This window comes from Bos indicus x Bos taurus, chromosome 1, assembly GCF_003369695.1.
Source record: "Bos indicus x Bos taurus breed Angus x Brahman F1 hybrid chromosome 1, Bos_hybrid_MaternalHap_v2.0, whole genome shotgun sequence".
Classification (NCBI taxonomy): Eukaryota; Metazoa; Chordata; class Mammalia; order Artiodactyla; family Bovidae; genus Bos; species Bos indicus x Bos taurus.
Window position 1 is genome coordinate 19,243,280 of NC_040076.1, and position 19,129 is coordinate 19,262,408.

Genomic DNA, 19,129 nt, shown 5'->3' on the forward strand with positions numbered 1-19,129 from the left:
TCTGTTCCTTCCTATTGTTGAGTTGGATCCCATTGACTGTAACATAAATTTGCTTTTTCATTCAGATATTGATGAATGCTGTTTCTGTCTGAGGGTTACTACCAAAGCCCAGTTAGACCAGGAGCAGGTGTGAAGTCAGCAGGAATCAGATGGACTGGCGAGGAGGCACTGTGAGAAGCGGTGGCATGTCACTGGACAAGGCAGAGAGAGAGTCTGAAGGTTTGGAGAAGAGTCTTCAAGAGCAGAGACCAGTTCTGAATCTGATGCCGTTTCTGCAGCAGGATTAGGAGAAGTGGGGATTAAACTGGAGTCGAGGACAACCCAGCAACCTGAGCCCTCCAGGACAGGAGGTGCAGTGCCGGTGTCTCTGGGGGCAACAGTGAGGAGACAGCCATAGGCCAGAGTTTACCAACGCTCCACACCCTTGGGAGAGCAACCTTCCCAGAGACCCTCGACCTGACTGTCTGAAGCCATCCTCCCAGTCTGACAGATAGCAGGACTGCTTTTTCTTTGTTGAGTCTTTCAAGTCCTGGTTGGGCTTTTATTTTTTCACTACTAAGAATATATGTGAATGGGTTTTACAGTTTTGCACTGTTATGAACAACAATGCTGCTTATAAGTGCTGGTATATGTTTTCCTTTTTCACATCAGGTTAGTGAATGTTTAACTCTATAAGAAAATGTCAAACTGTTTTCCAAATCTGGCTGACAGGGTCTGTCATACCCAGTGGGGTCTCTTTAAATAAGGGTGTTGATCATGGTCTCATTTCACACATTTCTTGATAATTCTAAAATTTAATTGGATTTCTCCCCTTTGTCTGTTATTCTGTTACAACTTACTCTTTTTAATAAGGATCAACAGATGCATTTAACTGTGTTGTTGATTTTCCTAAGCAAATCTGTTTCTTTTTCACATCTATCAGTCGCCCTGGACACTACATCATTTGGACTTTTGAATCAGCTTTGCACAATTATTTCATCCTCTGAGTCTTCAACAAAATGAGTCTTGTTCTCCATTTTTTCAAACTACCAATAAATCCTTTATTACACAGATGAGCAGTAAGTGAGATACTGGAGCAATGCTTCGGACATCAAGCATCTATTGGTAATACAGCATTCTAACCCTAAACTTTTTTCTACTGAAAATGTCCCCCTCCCAAATATATCCAATAAAGGGCAGTTATTTATAGTGGCTGCTCAGGAAGTCAGGGTTCCACTGAGTGTGAGATTTCAAGATACTCCATCCACAACAGAGCAAGATTTTACCAATACTAGTTCTGAGTGTCGCCTAGGAGTACAAGTGTGCTAAGTTGCTTCAGTCGTGTCCAACTCTGTGCAACCCCATAGACTGTAGCCCACCAGGCTCCTCTGTCCATGAGATTCTCCAGGCAGGAATACTGGAATGAGTTGCCATATCCTCCTCCAGGGGATCTTCCCAACCCAAGGACTGAACTCGAGTCTCTGATGTCTCCTGTGTTGGCAGGCAGGCATTTTACCACTAGTGACACCTGGGAAACCCTGCCTAGGGGTGGCTACCTGCTTTCCAAAGGGAGGAGAAAGTGCAAGCCTTTTACATGGCAACCCCAACCACTAACCATATTATAATTTTACCATCCCAATATAGGGAAGATGAACTCTTAATCCATTACACCTTGCTGGACTGAAAGATAAAACCAGAAAGGGAACAAAGATCAAGTTTTATCACCTAACATTTCTTTGGTCTGGGGCTCCAGGATACCCAGCCATTGTCCTCAGAACATCTGTCCCCATGTTTAGTGACAAAACCAACAAATAATCCTTCTCAGTTAAAGATCTATGACTTTCAACTTGCACTTGGTTGGCATCCCACCAATTCAGTAATGCTGTGTTCCATCTGTGTGTTATATCATCATCCCTCCAAGCTAGGGGCCCACTACCTCAGACTACAGAAAATACTCCAAATCTCTATTTGGGACAGAATATACTTTTATCATCATGTGATCCACCCAGGAATAGTATTTTTGTTTGGTTCAAAATACCTTGACTTCTGGTGAAAATCCATGCATAGATGCTAAAAATCAATAGGCAAAAAGTTTGAGGAGAAAGGATATTTTCAAAGTCTCAAAGTGGCTCCCCGACTGGGATTTTTTTTTTAAGTTTTCAAATTTTTGTTTTATATACAAAGAGCTGGTATTGGGGATTTGGGGGGGGGGTGGTATTTTTCAATCCCAGAGGGAAAATTAGTAATTTTATAATGGAGAAATCTATCAGATAAAATTTAAACCAAGTGATCATGGTTAACAATAAGATAGAACAACATGTGCCCCTTGACATTAACTTGAGGAGACTAAAGGGAACATCAATTCAGCATGGACCTTCGACTTGACAGGGGAACAAACAGGCACTAATGGGAAGCTATAAAATTCAAATTAGGCCCATAATTAATAGTATAGCTTCAATACTAATTTCTTGGTTTTAGTTCAGTTCAGTTCAGTCACTCAGTCATGTCCAAGTCTTTGTGACCCCATGAATCGCAGCACGCCAGGCCTCCCTGTCCATCACCAACTCCCTTCACTCAGACTCATGATGCCATCCAGCCATCTCATCCTCTGTCGTCCCCTTCTCCTCCTGCCCCCAATCCCTCCCAGCATCAGAGTCTTTTCCAATGAGTCAACTCTTCGCATGAGGTGGCCAAAGTACTGGAGTTTCAGCTTCAGCATCATTCCCTCCCAAGAAATCCCAGGGCTGATCTCCTTCAGAATGGACTGGTTGGATCTTTGGTTTTAGTAGTTGTATTATGATTTTGCAAAATGTTATCATTAGGAAAAATTAGGTAATGGGTACACTCTCATCAACTTTCTGCTAGTTTTCCAACTTGTCTGTAAAACTAAAATTTTTTCAGAATAAAAAGAGAAAAAAAAAAAAAAAAAAAAAACAAATAAATCCCAGTGTTGACTGAATCCCTGCACATGCCCTTCTCGTGGTGCAGGTGCAGTCTGAGTACACCATATACAAAATAGCCAAGTCTATTTACACCAAAAGTTCCCAGTTACAGGTTTTTCTGGAGTTCCCAGGGAAGGCGCTGGCAGTGAGCAGCCCCCATACTAACCCTTGTCATCACCCGCCCTGTCCAGCTTCTTTACTGAGTTGCATCCACATGTACAGCTGGAGCATCTGAAAGAGCAGGGCGGGCCCTAGCAACAGAGCATGGGATATCAACACGCCACCCCTCACACCCAGGCAGCTAACAGTCATCCCCGTTTATGTCTGTACAGCAACCAGGGCTCTGAACAAGCTTTCTTTTTTTTTTTTAATTGTTTTTTGGCTGTGCCATGTGGATCTTAGTTCCCCAACCAGAGATGGAAGCTGTGACCCTTGCATCGGGAACTCAGAGTCTTAATCACTGGACCACCAGGGAAGTTCCCGAACAAGTTTTTATTACTATGGGGACACCATGGTGGCACCTACAGATTTCAGACAAGCAAATCGAAGTATCAGGCCGAGCCTCTGACAGTGAGGCAATCAAAAGCTCCACTGGACAGTCTGGTCTCTATAAGGCATTTTGTTTAATCTTTCCTCCAGATTGCCTAAGCAGTAATTTCAGGAAAAAAGCAAACAAGTTTCTATCCAGCTCTCACTTGCAAGAGAAACGTCTAGTGTTTTCTGCCACAGTGGTCCTGACTCATCTGAAAACATGGAGGAGAGATGAAGAAATTCTCCTCTGGCTCTGAGACAGTCTCACCAGGTCAGAGGTCATCCCTGCTTTCCCCTTCGGCCACCACTGTCCCCTCTCTCCCCTCACCCCTCGTTCAGTCTCTCCCTGCCCCTTGGTTTGACACCAGGCCTTGCTTGGCCATGGTGTTCCCAGACAGAGCTGACCAAAGGAGTTACAGTGTCAGTGTTTCCACCCATCCAGGCTGAGGACGAAGATGTCAGAGGTGTGAGGTTTAATGTAAAAGGCCATCCCTCCTGCCCGACAGTCACGGTTGCTGCCTCGGGTGTGCCTGGCCAGAGTCTACGACAGCCCCTACGAGATCTTTCTCTCACACACATACACGCAGATACACAGAGTATCTGTCCACACCTCTTTTGGGAACATGTGCCCCAATTACATCCTTCCCAGTGTACCTGCCCGCATCAAACAGGGACTCCACAGTAAATAATTCTGACAAATATGTATCATCTGCTTGGTATATCAGGAACCAGTTAAAATTCCATATATATCCTAACTCAACGCTTCCTGGAAAGCAGTGACTGTAGCCCGCCAGGCTCCTCTGTCCATGGAATTCTCCAGGCATGAATACTGGAATGGGAGGCCATTCCTTCCTCCAGGGGATCTTCCCGACCCAGGGATCCAACCCATGTCTCCTGCACTGCAGGCAGATTCTTTACCCTCTGAAATCACCAGGGAAGCCCCAAAGAAGATATACTCAGAGTTATAATTTCAGGTATGCCACGTTCTGGGATAAGAGCTCAGACAAGTTATTAAACTTTTACCAGCTTTCACATTTATAAAAAAGAAAGGCAACTCCACGTTTGCTGAATATAGACACAAAAGGCTAGAACTTCCAATGTTACCATATTGCCTTTCCCAGGTCCTCTTCAGGTTCACTTGCTTTCATATTCTGAATGAGTTCCACTCAGCATGGAGTGCCTCTTACCAGGACGCCCTTGACGACGTTGCCAAAAGACTGCCTTATCAATCACGACAACCCTGGGAGTTGTTGCTAGGATGCACAAAAATTAGTCTCTACTGGCTATTTTTTGGGGCTCCAAAATCACTGCAAATGGTGATTGCAGCCATGAAATTAAAAGACACTTACTCCTTGGAAGGAAAGTTATAACTAACCTAGATAGCATATTAAAACACAGACATTACTTTGCCAACAAAGGTCCGTCTAGTCAAGGCTATGGTTTTTCCAGTAGTCATGTATGGATGTGAGAGTTGGACTAGGAAGAAAGCTGAGCGCCGAAGAACTGATACTTTTGAACTGTGGTGTTGGAGAAGACCCTTGAGAGTCCCTTGGACAGCAAGGAGATCCACCCAGTCCATTGTAAAGATCAGTCCTGGGTGTTCATTGGAAGGACTGATGCTGAAGCTGAAACTCCAATACTTTGGCCACCTGATACGAAGAGCTGACTGATTGAAAAGACCCTGATGCTGTGAAAGATTGAGGCCAGGAGGAGAAGGGGACGACAGAGGATGAGATGGTTGGATGGCATCACTGACTCAATGGACATGAGTTTGGGTGGACTCCGGGAGTTGGTGATGGACAGGGAGGCCTGGTGTGCTGCGGTTCATGGCATCACAGAGTCGGACACGACTGAGTGACTGGACTGAACTGAACTGACCTGCTCTAAGTAAGTCTGGAATCCGACACACTTAACCCCTGCTCAGTTCTCTAAATTAAAAGGAACAAAAGGTAGAAGTTGATGTGAGGGAGACTTGTGCAGATGAGTTATTTCCAGGGATATGGAAGGCAATTTCGGCAGTTAGCATTTCCTATGTAAAGTGGGTCCCCAAGTATCCCCCAAACCTGACACTTTAGGTCACACGGGAATTTACTGTCATATAATAGTGCCAGACTGTTGAGATTCTCTACATGGCAATGCATTGTACTTTTGGGCAAAGCTACCACAGCAAGATTTGAGAAGTATATTTCTGAGCAGTACCTTTCAGAGTTTCTCAGTTTGCAGGGCTTAAGGGTGCTTGTGCATGACCACAAAATCTAGAGAAGGATAATAAACTTTTCAGTCTATGATGTTCACAAAGCAGCTTATACTTATTCTTCTTCTTAACTGTCCTGGAGAGCTACATCCTAGTGGCCATCTGTCTAACCTCCTTACTTTTAAGGATGAAAAAAAAAAGCATCCCATGATGCTCAGGGAAGTTAAAGGACTGTCCGGGGTCTAATGGCCTTACCCCAATTCAATATTCCAGCTACCATATTCCATCTCCTCTACTCTAAATACTCCAATTATTCATCATAGAAATCTCATTTATTCCTTGGGATATGCAGTTTGATAAAGCTTAAAGCACACGTCACAATTTTGAGCTGAATGAGACTGCATAGAGATTTAATGATTATCATTTTTATGCTTCAAATATGTAGGCTGACGCCCAGGCAATGAAGAGGTTCTATTTAATTCCCAGGACAAACCTGAGAACAAGGCAAAAAGTCTGGATCCCCTACCCCTGCCTTACAGTTCATCTCCCATATCACAGAACTCCTTCATTTACTTTCAAATGCTTTCATGAACTTCACGAAGAAGCTGTTCACTTATTTTTTCTATATAAGAAAAAAAATTGCCAGCTTTATGCTATTTGAGGACAGTGTGTCAAATATTTAAACGTACTACCCTAGAATTCTAAGTTCTGTCTCACGTAAATGCTGCTACTACAGTACTGTGATCCCTTACCCTGTTAATAAGTAACACTGATACAAATAACTTACCAAGAACTGTCAGCTGAATCTTCTTATTTCCAACACCAGGAGCTTTTTTCACTTTGCACTGATATGTGCCAATATCTGACAGCTGTAAATTTGTCACATTTATTGAAGCATCACCAGATTTGAGATCATTACTTGTAAAATGTACTCGTCCTTTCAGGTCTTGATAGTAGTCATCATAAATTTTGTCTCCGGAATATAAAATAATCTGAAAGAAAGACAAAATAAGACAATGAGAAAACAAGCAAGCAAGTCAACTCCCTGTCTTGTTAAAGGAGTTCTAGATACACCACAGTACTGTAGGGATCCAAAAAAAAAAACAAGAACACAATATCCTGAGGAATCTACAATTATTCAAACCACAGGTTAAGAAAACGGAAGGAGAATGTGAGGGCTGTTTGCGACATCTGTCAGCCCACTGATAGGCGGGGCTGATTCAGCTGATCTGGCTGGCTAGATTAGCCCCTCCCTCCCTCACCACTCCAGGAGCGCCCCTCCTGAAGCTGCACATTCGGTGGGAGATGAAGACCATCCCCGATAGAGGAGGATCGGTCTTCAGTCAAGGGTATAAAGAGTACCTGTGCTCCCCTACTAGAATCTCCAAACGAGCTCTCAAGAAAACGGAAAGAGGCCAATATGATCCTTAAGTATGGTCACTCGTGGTCATTACAGATAGGGAAACCAAGACCCGACATGATTAAATAATACAGCCCTCTATGCGAGCCATTCGGTGAGACCCACAAGTGCGTGGATTTGTGAATTCTTATACACTGTTTTTCAGCTGCCTCAGAGAAAGAAGTATGCCAATCAACTGTATAAAATCAGGTTATCAACCACCATCACTACTCCCCAAAGAGGGCTTATGATCATTTACCTGTGGAACTTCAGAACAGTAACAACGACAAAGACATTTTTTTATCTTAATATACTAAGCTGGGGGCACTTGAAGGTTCCAGGCTATAACATATAAAATCATAAACCTGTTAAGATGTGTCTGCCCAGCCTGGTTAACAGGACCTTCCAATTAATCTTCAGTGACTAAAAGCAAAGACCCTTCCTAACCTCACTGAGTTTTCTGAACCACTGCTGTAGGCTTTGATTCATTTTTAACTATCACTAAAATTAATTTATTGACTATGCCAAAGCCTTTGACTGTGTAGATCACAATAAACTGTGGAAAATTCTGAAAGAGATGGGAATACCAGACCACCTGACCTGCCTGTTGAGAAACCTATATGCAGGTCAGGAAGCAACAGTTAGAGCTGGACATGGAACAACAGACTGGTTCCAAATAGGAAAAGGAGTATGTCAAGGCTGTATATTGTCACCCTGCTTATTTAACTTATTTGCAGAGTACATCATGAGAAACGCTGGGCTGGAAGAAGCACAAGCTGGAATCAAGATTGCCAGGAGAAATATCAATAACCTCAGATATCCAGATGATACCACCCTTATGGCAGAAAGTGAAGAGGAACTAAAAGCCTCTTGATGAAAGTGAAAGAGGAGAGTGAAAAAGTTGGCTTAAAGCTCAACATTCAGAAAACAAAGATCATAGCATCTGATCCCATCACTTCATGGGAAATAGATGGGGAAACAGTGGAAACAGTGTCAGACTTTATTTTGGGGGGCTCCAAAATCACTGCAGATGGTGACTGCAGCCAAGAAATTAAAAGACGCTTACTCCTTGGAAGAAAAGTTATGACCAACCTAGATAGCATATTCAAAAGCTAGAGACATTACTTTGCCAACAAAAGTCCGTCTAGTCAAGGCTATGGTTTTTCCAGTAGTCACGTATGGATGTGAGAGTTGGACTGTGAAGAAAGCTGAGCGCCGAAGAATTGATACTTTTGAACTGTGGTGTTGGAGAAGACTCTTGAGAGTCCCTTGGACTGCAGGGAGATCCAACCAGTCCATCCTAAAGGAGATCAGTCCTGGGTGTTCACTGGAAGGACTGATGCTGAAGCTGAAACTCCAGTACTTTGGCCACCTCATGAGAAGAGCTGACTCACTGGAAAGACTCTGATGCTGGGAGGGATTGGGGGCAGGAAGAGAAGGGGATGACAGAGGATGAGATGGCTGGATGGCATCACCGACTCAACAGACATGAGTTTGAGTGAACTCTGGGAGTTGGTGATGGACAGGGAGGCCTGGCGTGCTGCGATTCATGGGGTCGCAAAGAGTCGGACACAACTGAGTGACTGAACTGAAAATTAATTTAAATACTTCCTACGTTTTATTCACTCATGAAGTCCTTCATTCTGGCCATCTGAGACCCAAGGGCCAAAGAGCAATAGTACCAAACTTAAATAATAATCAGAAAACTATAGCATACATCCTGCAGACCATTTAGCTCGTATGTTCAGTAAGATCAGAACTGGCATTATGTGTAGGAATTTCTCCAGAGCACAGACTTGGGTTTTCTTTCATGACCTCCTCTACCATGTTGACCCTGCTCCTAATTCACTGAAGATCTTCTGGATACATATTAAGAGTCAGCACTGAGGAAGCACCCAATATCAGCTTGCTAAGTAAATAAAAGCGGTTGAAGGGTCCACAGCTGACTTGCTCCGTAAACACAAGCCATCACTTTATTTGCTCCATCTCTGCCCACATCCAACTGTCAACAGCTTCAACAGCAGTACTGAGAACTCCTTAAGTGTATCTTCCTCTGTATTAACCAATGGACTCTCCTGTTGTGAAAAGCCAGGAAGTGCAACCCATGATACTTTGAACCCCTCATTTTCACACACACACATGCCTTTCTAGTCATCAGTCCTTAAGTTGTGTCCGACTCTTTGCAAACCCATGAACCATAGACTGCCAGCATCCTCTGTCCGTGGGATTTCTCAGTCAAGAATACTGGAGCGGATTGCCATTTCCTTCCCCAGGGGATCTTCCTGAACCTGGGATCGAACTGGAGTCTCCTGCATTGGCAGGCGGATTCTTTACCACTGAGCCATCTGGAAGCCCAGCCTTTCAAAGAGGGCCTGACAAATGTGTCTTCACAGTCAGTCATTTTTGTAAACTAACTTGGTCATGTTCTCATGAAAAAAATTTTAGGAACAGTAGCTAAGAAATGGGGAAGTAACATGTACCAGGCAACTTTGATTCCTCTTTACAGCCCAATGGGGATGGAGGCACGATCCACATTTAACCTTTTAACCCTGCGGAAGGCAGTGGCTGTCACAGACAAACTCTTTCAATCATACGGCTGCAATGCAAACCAGATCCATCCAGTCTGGCATTGCAGGCTGCCTGCATGAACATTTCTGTATGACTTGTAGACTCAGAAAACACTAAAGCATACAGTATTTTCAGAAAATTCTTATCACAACCCTGAAAAGCAGGTGTACCTGTTCTTAGTTTCCTCATATGATATGAGGAAACAGAGGCTTATGAAATATGGGAGGCAGTACATGATACTGCAAAAGATAATCCAGACGGGATCAGGGCTGGGGGTGGGAGGAGTAGTCAGGAGAGATCTGGGCTCAAAACCCTCGCTGTGTCTGTTGCCAGCTATGTGACCCTGGGCATGCTCCTTCAAATTCCTGGGCCTCCTTTTCCTCCTCCTCGAATGTATAATGATCTTCATTCTGGGGTGTTGTTTTAAAACTTAAGTAGGTATATATAATTAAAGTATATAAAACCCTGTCCAGGGTTTATAAAGCATATAAAGCCCAGCACACGGTAAGTGCATGAGTACATCATAACTGCTGATTAAAGAGATCACACAGGCAATGAGGAGGGAAATTTCTCCAGCCCAGGCCCCCATCACACTGCCTGCTAGCTTAAAAGAAGGATTTAGCAAGCGTTATAATACAGCTGTAATTCTGTACGCACATCCTCCTATGCATCAATCTCTCCCTAACCCTTCTTTCTTTTGGACTTATTTACTGTGCTTTAGGTTACAGGCTGGTGTCTTAACCAGAAACAGACACTTCAGCCCAGCACCCACTATCACATCTGTCTCTCAGGTCCTGTGGACAGTGAGGCTGGGCCTCCCACTTAGCACAGAAGTCCTTGGATTCTCCTTCCCTGAATGGAAACATGAGGCTGCAGGACACACTGGCCTTTTTGGTCTCGAGAGGCGCCGTGTCACAGGGCTTCACCCCTGAGCCTTAAGCCAGGATCTGTGCTCTCCATTCTCGCATCTTAACCATGGAACCAGAGTCCTAGATTCTAAAGGAGGTGGGCACTTCACTGGCAAAGGAATGAGGGGCGTGCAGGCGCTCAGGCAGAAGCCTGAGTTCAGGGTGTCGGCACTGTCATGGAAAGAGGGGAGGAATGAAGAGCAAGATGGGAGGGGGACAGGGTATCTGGGCTGAGTAGACAGGAGGAGTCAGGCTCAATTTCTTTTCCTTCAGGGAGAGAAGGAAGTTCTCATACCAGAATCAGGGTAGAGATATACCCTTGGAGGGAGTGGCCCCAGCCATTTACAACTCAGGAAAGCACCTTAATTTTTTCCTTCACAAAAACATCATGGGCACACTACTTGTATTTGCCAAAAACAGTTAATTACCTAACTGCACTGATTCAGCCACAGACTGCCTGGATAACCCCCTTTTTGAATATGGACAACAAGTAAAAATTTCTCTTCCAAATATATATATATATATATATATGTATATATATTGTACATTACTCCAAATATTTGAACTTCTTTTTCTCTCCCTGGTTTAATAGTATTTGTTAACACTGTCGTATTTTTAAGTATGTCAGACAAAGCTGATATGAAGCATTCTAAATGAAGTGAAATATTATGGTACCATTAAAAGGCAAAGTGTGATACATTATTTGCAGACTGGGCTGAAATTGCGCCCCACAGGGTTAATGGAAACTGGTGACTAACAGGAAGTCTTGAGCTTGTCTTACAGAATAGCATACAAGAGAACAGCTTATAAAAACTCCTCCACGTGTATCCTGCCTTCGCTGACCAAGCGTGCCTTAATTATTTTTTTAATTCCTTGATCACCTTTATAAAAATGCCTCTGATTATGGGTCACAGAGTAATGGGGTTTTCTACATTAGGTCCCTGTTAAGGTGTAACTAGAAAAAATTCTGTAACAATACAGTCATCCCTAGGTAACCATAGGGTGGGGGGTTGGTTCTAGGACCTCATCCCTTTTCCCCTTCCCTTCCTCAGATGCCAAAATCCACAGATACTCAGCTCCCTCAAGTAAGATGGCATACATATATTGTTGTTTAGTCACTAAAGTCGTATTCAACCCTTCTGTGACCCACCAGGCTCCTCTGTCCACGGGATTTCCCAGGCAAGAATACTGGAGCAGGTGTCGCCATTTCTCCAGGGGATCTTCCTGAACCAGGAATCGAACCTGTGTCTCCTGCATTATTAGCAAGTGGGTTCTTTACCACTGAGCCACCAGGGAAGTCTGACGTACTTATGAGATGGTAAAGCATATGCATCCTCCCATATTTTTATCTAGATGACCTATGATGGCATCCCTGACATGTCACGCACATCCCTGTGGACTAACATGCCTGCTCCGTACACGTCTCCCATGCCCCCGGGCCACACACACTTCCAAGGCCAGATTTTCAGAACATTCCCAAGCTCCTCTTCTTCCTTGCAGCCTTCTCTAAGTCTGGTGACCTTTCCTTCCTCTGAAATCTGAGGTCACTTATCCATTATCCCATATACTTTATCCAGATTACCTTTATCTAGAATACTTAATACAATGTAAGTGCTATGTTAATTGTTGCTGGCATGTGGGAAGTTCAAGTTTTGCTGTCTGGAATATTCTGGAATTTTTTTTTTTCCTGAATGTTTTCAATCCATGATTGGTTTAATCCACCAATGCAGAACTCACAGATCTGGAGGGCCAACTGCTATTTTGTTTTTTAAGGCATTCAACACACAGGATATTTAACTTGCAAAAACATGGGAAATAGACTGTAATAATATGTACCTTCACTCCTCTGTTAGACTTGACCCTTATACTGGTGATGGAATCCTTGTGTGAAACTTGGAAATTCTATTCTCTCTAACCTTTCACAACGTCCAGTTTACCCCGGCGCCCCCTGACATGTCACGCACTTCCCTGCAGACTAACATGCCTACTCCCTACATGCCTCCCATGCCCCGGGCCACACACACTTCCAAGGCCAGATTATCAGAATATGCTCAAGCTCCCCTTCTTCCTTGCAGCCCTCTGTAAGAAGTCTGGTGACCTCTCCTTCCTCTGAAATCTGAGGTCACTTATCCATTTCACTCCATTACATCAGGGTGCTTACTTTCCAAGCATCTGCCTTTCTCCCCTACACTGCAAGCCGAGGAAGTCTCAGGCTTTCTTCACAGCTCCCCGTGTCCCCCCACCTGTGGTATCAACACAGTGACAGACACCAAACACAGGCTCCCCGACATCTGCCGAGTGAGCAGCACTTACCACTTGATCCACCTTCTGATTATCAGCTGGTGACAGCAGCCACTCGATGTCCAGAGGCCCCTGGTCTTCCGGACCCAGGGTAAATTTGCATGGCAAATAAGCAGTTTCCCCTTTGGCCTTTTCAATCATCTGTTCAGGAGTAGTGATACTCAACCCTCTGGTGAAATCTAGAAAATGAAACACAAATGGACTGAGCATCTGCTCCCAGGCTGGCAGCACCCTCAGGACACCTCGACTGTTCAGAACCACAGGGGGTGGGGGAAACAGGACTTTACTGGGGACCAGAGTAATGAAACTCCAACTCAGTGGGTCCCAAGTTGTGTGTGTGCGCCTCTGTAGAAATAGAAATACTAATACACATCCTATTCAATACAATTTCGTTTCGGAGCACTGGAAACTTCCCAATATTATTTGGAATAACAGCATTCTCACATGAGTTAGAAGAACCTAACAGGATTTTTATTATCCAGGCAGGTGTTTAAAACTGAACCTGGCTAGAGTCTCTGAAAGGTCCGTCACATCAGTCTAATTCAAGGCCACATTAATTCATGCTTGCCATGGTGTCAGAAACACACTTGGAATTCCCATCACTGGGCACATGCTGACTGATGAATTCTGACACATTTTGTGTCCAGGCTTCTGGACACAACATAAAAATTTTTATTAAATTTGATTTTGTGACTTTTACTGAATGCTTAAACATATTTCTAAGCAATAAATTTTGATGACAATTCAAAAGGAGAAGAAACAGTGTCAATTTATATAGTTTTAAACATACCAAAATGTTGACCTCAATATTATCTATAAGACATTTCTTACTTTATCTCTTCCTATTTCCCTTCTGAAAAAGTCAAAGTTATTATATAATTTTAAGAAGACATCTTAAAATTCTGTAACTTATTTTCAAATTTGTATCCTATGAAATTTCCACTTAGATTACTAAGAGAATTAATGCTGAATACCAATATTTTAAAACTCTCTAAAAGCAAAAATAGATGTCCAGAGCTCCAAACAAAAATTCCAACATAGTTTCTTCTGACTGATTTTGTGAGATGGCTTAAACTCAGTACAATCCCATAAGAATTGAAAAAAATGTCTCCTCCTTATGGTTAATGACTTACTGTAACAAAACTAGTATCCATTACATGCATAAAAGATGGAACAAACTATGAATATAATGATGCTCTTTCTTACCTATAAGGGAAAAAAAAATCCAGTTTAATTACACACATAAAAATAGGTCTGTTCACTACTTATGCCTTATAGTAAGACTGCAGTTTGAACAGCCAACGATTTAACATAAAATGTAAATTCAGTCTGTAAATGAACTATTACACAAAACTTAATTTTTTTCTTACTATTTACACTATAAAAGTTTGCTCAGCACCAGTCTGTCACTGTATGTTTTCCTTGTGATAACCCAACATTTTGTTATGTGTAAAGTCAAATGTGTAATGAATGCAGATCTGAAGTTTCAAATGCACACACTGGTTTCTGTTTAGCAGCTCTACCACTTCGACCTCTGCATCATCCGACCCTGACTTTCAGGGCTGAAAGATGATCCGGAAGGGGCCCCAAGTGCTAAGATGATGATACATGGGGCTTGCCTCTCTCCCCTCTACCCGCCTCTCCCCGTTAACAATGTAAAAATAAACACAGAGCAAAATTAAAAGTAAATCCAGTCCTAATTCTCCATAATGATTTCATTGCTGGTTTTCCAATGATACATTCCAACAGAACAAGCCAAAATGAAGAATTGTATTATCGGCCATTATATGATCCTTCCTATTAGCCCTTACAAGAGGCTTAATACACATGGATTATCAGCTGTAATAAAATGTTAGTAAGGCTGAAACCAATAGATTTAAGAATGAAAGAAAAGTTACATTCAAGACCGTTTATGTTCATGCACCATCCTAAGCTTTTATCACATTTAAGTGCACTTATCAAACAGCAAATTAAAACTGGACACATGGTTTCCCTGGTAGCTCAGGGGTAAAAAATCTGCCTGCCAGTGCAGGAGACGCGTGCTTGATCCTTGGTCTGGGAAGATCCCACATGCTGCAGGGCAACTAAGCCTGTGTGCCATAACTGCTGAGCCTGTGCTCTGGAGCCCTGGAGCCACAACTGCTGAGCTCAGGTGCCCCAGAACCTGTGCTCCGCCACAGGAGAAACCACCGCAAGAGCCAGTGTACCGCAACTAGAGAGCAGCGCCCCCTGCTTGCTGCAACTAGAAAAATACCACGAAGCAACAGAGATCCAGCACAGCCAAAACTAATTTAAAAAAACAACAATAAACACTGGACACAGACTCTCTGCACAACTTCCCCTAAACGAGAGGCTGGCCTTGCTTTGGCCAATAGCCTGTGGCCTGAGTCCTGCTGAGCCTCCCGTGGCCAGGCTTCAGGAGGTGTTGCTGCCTCCACTCTGGCCCACTAGGACCCCTGCCACCTGCCACCATGTGCATGACAGGAGAGAGCTGAGGTGTGAGCACAGCAGCTACCAGTGCCCAACACACAGCCACCCTGGAACACAGGCCCAGCCCCACAACAGCCACCTGCAGCCCCAGGACTGAGCCCGGATAGGATTGTGAACTAACACATGATTGTTGTTTTAGAGCCTCTCAAGTTTGGGTTGGTTTGTTAAACAGCAAATATTAATGATATGCCATCCAAAATCTCTGATTCAGCCCAAATGAACTACTTACCATCCCCCAAAGTCCATACTACCCCAATCTCCATTTCATGTACACATTTCTAGTTTAGATGGTATGATTTGATACTTATGTGTATGCTGCTGCTGGTGCTAAGTCGCTTCAGTTGTGTCCGACTCTGTGCGACCCCACAGACGGCAGCCCACGAGGCTCCGCCATCCCTGGGATTCTCCAGGCAAGAACACTGGAGTGGGTTGCCATTTCCTTCTCCAATGCATGAAAGTGAAAAGTGAAAGTGAAGTCGATCAGTCGTGTCAGACTCATAGCGACCCCGTGGACTGCAGCCCATCAGGCTCCTCCATCCATGGGATTTTCCAAGCAAGAGTACTGAAGTGGGGTGCCATTGCCTTCTCCGACTTATGTGTATAATTACAGCTAATTCTCCTGATTAATATTCAATTCTCTGAGTGAATACTTTCTATCATCTCTAATAACTCAGTTCCAGTCCTGCTTCATTCACTTAAGGCATTCTGCTATCTTTTCAGCCTACAATGATTTTTCTTTCTGCCTTTCTGGAATGCTCACAGTACTTTACTTTCTGCTATCTGTATTATCACTCATTTGGCACTCAGTGTATACTATTTTTTTATTTTCCCTTTTATAAACTTTACTGTGAAATTGACTCAGGCTCCATGGTTTTTGCCTCATCTTCCAGACATCAGTGAGCTTATCTTCCCATACCACCTTGTATGTTTAAGAAAAATTTTAAAATGTATACCCTGATTCACTATTAGCTCCATCAGGGTTTGGGGAAATTGTGGCATTTATCTCTTGCTGGGTTCCTTGCATATTAGTAGAAAATAAATGGTGGCTGGATTGTAAGTTTGATCAATTTTAGGAATGTTGAAAAAGAGCATTAATTTGTCAGCAGGTCCTATTTGAAGATCTCCTATCTACAGCTCCTGTAACTGTTGCCTGCATCTAATTGGCCTGGGAATGAATACCATAGAAATGATACAAGATAGAGAAGTCCATTTCAAATAAATCAAGACAGCTCAAAATTATGGAGGCAAAATATCTAAGAATGAAATTTGCTATAGAAAAAATAATTAAAACCTAGTTACTCTGTGCTTCAAGTTTTTATTTTATAAAAATCAAATGGAAAAGTTAAGAGGCATCGCTGAGACATCTAAACTGAGTAAAACTTGCAATCCTCCTAATTCATGTTCTCAGCACTGACACTACCATCATTAGAATGAAATGAAACTTTGTTCTCATGATAGTATCATCCACTCTTTCCTGTTTGATACATAAAATTACTTCTCTTTCAAAGAGTATCTTAGAAAACAGTTACATGTATATAAAAGTGATCTGGATAGACAAATTGTTAGCAGTTATTTTTCACAACAGAGATTTTAAGAAGGATGAGTTTTATAATGAGATTTCCTTAATATGTATACTGCTATAAGAAATTTTAAACAGACTCTTACAGACCTGCAGTACTTCTTTTTCCAAAAATGTTTAAAACATTCAACTACTCTTCATTGTGTTACACTAGAAAGGAATTAAAATCTCAGGATGGTACAAAACAGTTATTGGGTTTCCTAGCAACTCTGAAGGGGCCTCTCGGCATGCAGGCATGTTTTTCAATATTGATGCATGCATCAGTCACAAACTGTAGAAGACAAAGGCAGACACTTGGTCTCATGTAGCGTCTCTGGATATTCTTAATACTGCCCAATTCTATGTATGCAGCACATGAGGGATAATTTAACTCGTAAACTACTTTCAAGTTCAAACATGATCTCTAAACTAAATCACGTAACAAACCTTCTTAACAATTTTACTCAACCTTATATTCAGAGTGTGATGAAATACAACCTTATATTCAGAATGTGATGAAATAGGTAGCACATGATCAACCCTAAGTGTTTGCAGAGTCTTGTTAGTAAGAGCTCAGTACTGGATTATGTAAATAAACTAGCTGAGTCATGTCCCTTTTTGGCAGTGACTGAAATAACATCTCCCAGTTTTCTGCTTGCTTTTTCTAATCTCCAAATTCCGAATTCCTGCCGTGCAGTGAGCAGGCTGAGCTCAGATTCCGTAACACGTTCAGGCCTCTATTATCTCTCCCATAGGCTAAGCCTGAGGTCTTCCCTGCACCCACTCTACTTCATTCTAACCATCTCCATACTTCACCCAGTGTTCACTATTGCTTTTTCAACTGTATCACTGCCTGGTCTGAAAACCTCTGTGGGTCCACACTAGCTCAGATGCCTTTATTCTCCTCAGCACCCTTTATGACCAGGCACCTCCCCACCTTTAGCTGCTCAGTACCCCCACTCTCCGTGTGTACCTCAGCACTGAGCACCCACACACTTTATGACACTGCCTTCCCTGATCAAGCCCACCTTTTAGGGCAATTATGTTAGTTTGGTCTCAGGCCAGGCCCTTCCCCAGAAAGCATTCTTTGTGCCCAATTAAGGGGCCCCCTGGTGATTCAGTGATAAAGAATCTGCCTGCGATGCAGGTGACACGGGTTCGATCTCTGGGTTGGGAAGATCCCCTGGAAAAGGGGATGGCAACCTACAGTCTTCTTGCCTGGAGAATTCCATGGACAGAGAAGGACCTTGTGATCCTTGTGATCCCAAAGTCAAACATGACTGAGCAACTAAACAAGAGACTGAATCCAATAACAGCAGTCCAACAACTGACAAGCCAATGCAGAGTCATACATGCCCAAAGCTCCTAAGCAAGCACGCACTGCCTCAGAAAGACACACAGTAAAGAAGCAGCCTCAGTAAAACAGGATGAGTGCTCGTGATGGAGGCCTTATCGGTTGACTGACTGACTGGATAAGGCCTCCATCACGAGCACTTACCCTGTTTTACTGAGGCTGCTTCTTTACTGTACCCACTCCGGTGTTCCTGCCTGGGGAACCCCGGGGATGGCGGAGCCTGGTGGGCTGCCCACCAGGTGGGGACCAGAAGGCCCATAGCCCCCCAGGCTCTTCTGTCCAGGCAAGAATACTAGAGTGGGTTGCCATGCCCTCCTCCAGGGGATCTTCCAGACCCAGGAATCAAACCCGCGTCTCTTATGACTCCTGCACTGGCAAGTGGTTCTTTACCACTAGTGACACTTGGGAAGCGCTCTTTTGCAGAGAAGAAGCCAATACTGACTCCATGTTGGAATTGTTTCTTTAACTTGCTTTTGTTATTATAACCAAACAGAATGGCCTGCCCCTGAGACTCTTGGCCCTTCGCCTGCCTGTTAAACTAGAGTGCCTTTGTTCAGAACCCTGTCCACCTGTGCATGGCAGGAAGGAAGAAATTAACACATCCCTTGCCTGAGGCTTACTATTCTAGGAGATGTTTCCAAGATTAATGGTATTTTTACTTTGCTTCCTCACCTACCCCCATCTCTGATCTACAAAAGAACCTGGTATCCACACCCCGATAAAATGGTTATTTTGAGGCACTAGCCTACCATCCTCTGTCAGCCAGCTCCCTGAATAAAGTCTCTTCTTTGCCTCAACTCCTCCTGTCTTCGATTCATTGGCCTGTTGTGCAGTGAGCAGAGCAAACTTGGACTTGGTAACACTTCCTACCCTACACCCTAGGTGAATAGTTCACATTTGACTTA

At 43.3% G+C, this 19,129-nt stretch overlaps 1 protein-coding gene across 3 annotated transcripts in view; it reads right to left on the reverse strand.

The window, feature by feature from the left end:
• CXADR (CXADR, Ig-like cell adhesion molecule) overlaps positions 1-19,129 on the reverse strand; it is a 64,852-nt gene that overhangs the window by 27,412 nt on the left and 18,311 nt on the right. For all 3 annotated transcript variants that reach the window (XM_027546175.1, XM_027546086.1, XM_027546000.1), the window contains exons 2-3: positions 12,835-13,001; positions 6,434-6,638 (exon numbers count right to left, since the gene is read on the reverse strand). In XM_027546175.1, coding sequence (XP_027401976.1) covers positions 6,434-6,638; positions 12,835-13,001 — 372 coding nt within the window. The remainder of the gene's footprint in view (positions 1-6,433; positions 6,639-12,834; positions 13,002-19,129) is intronic.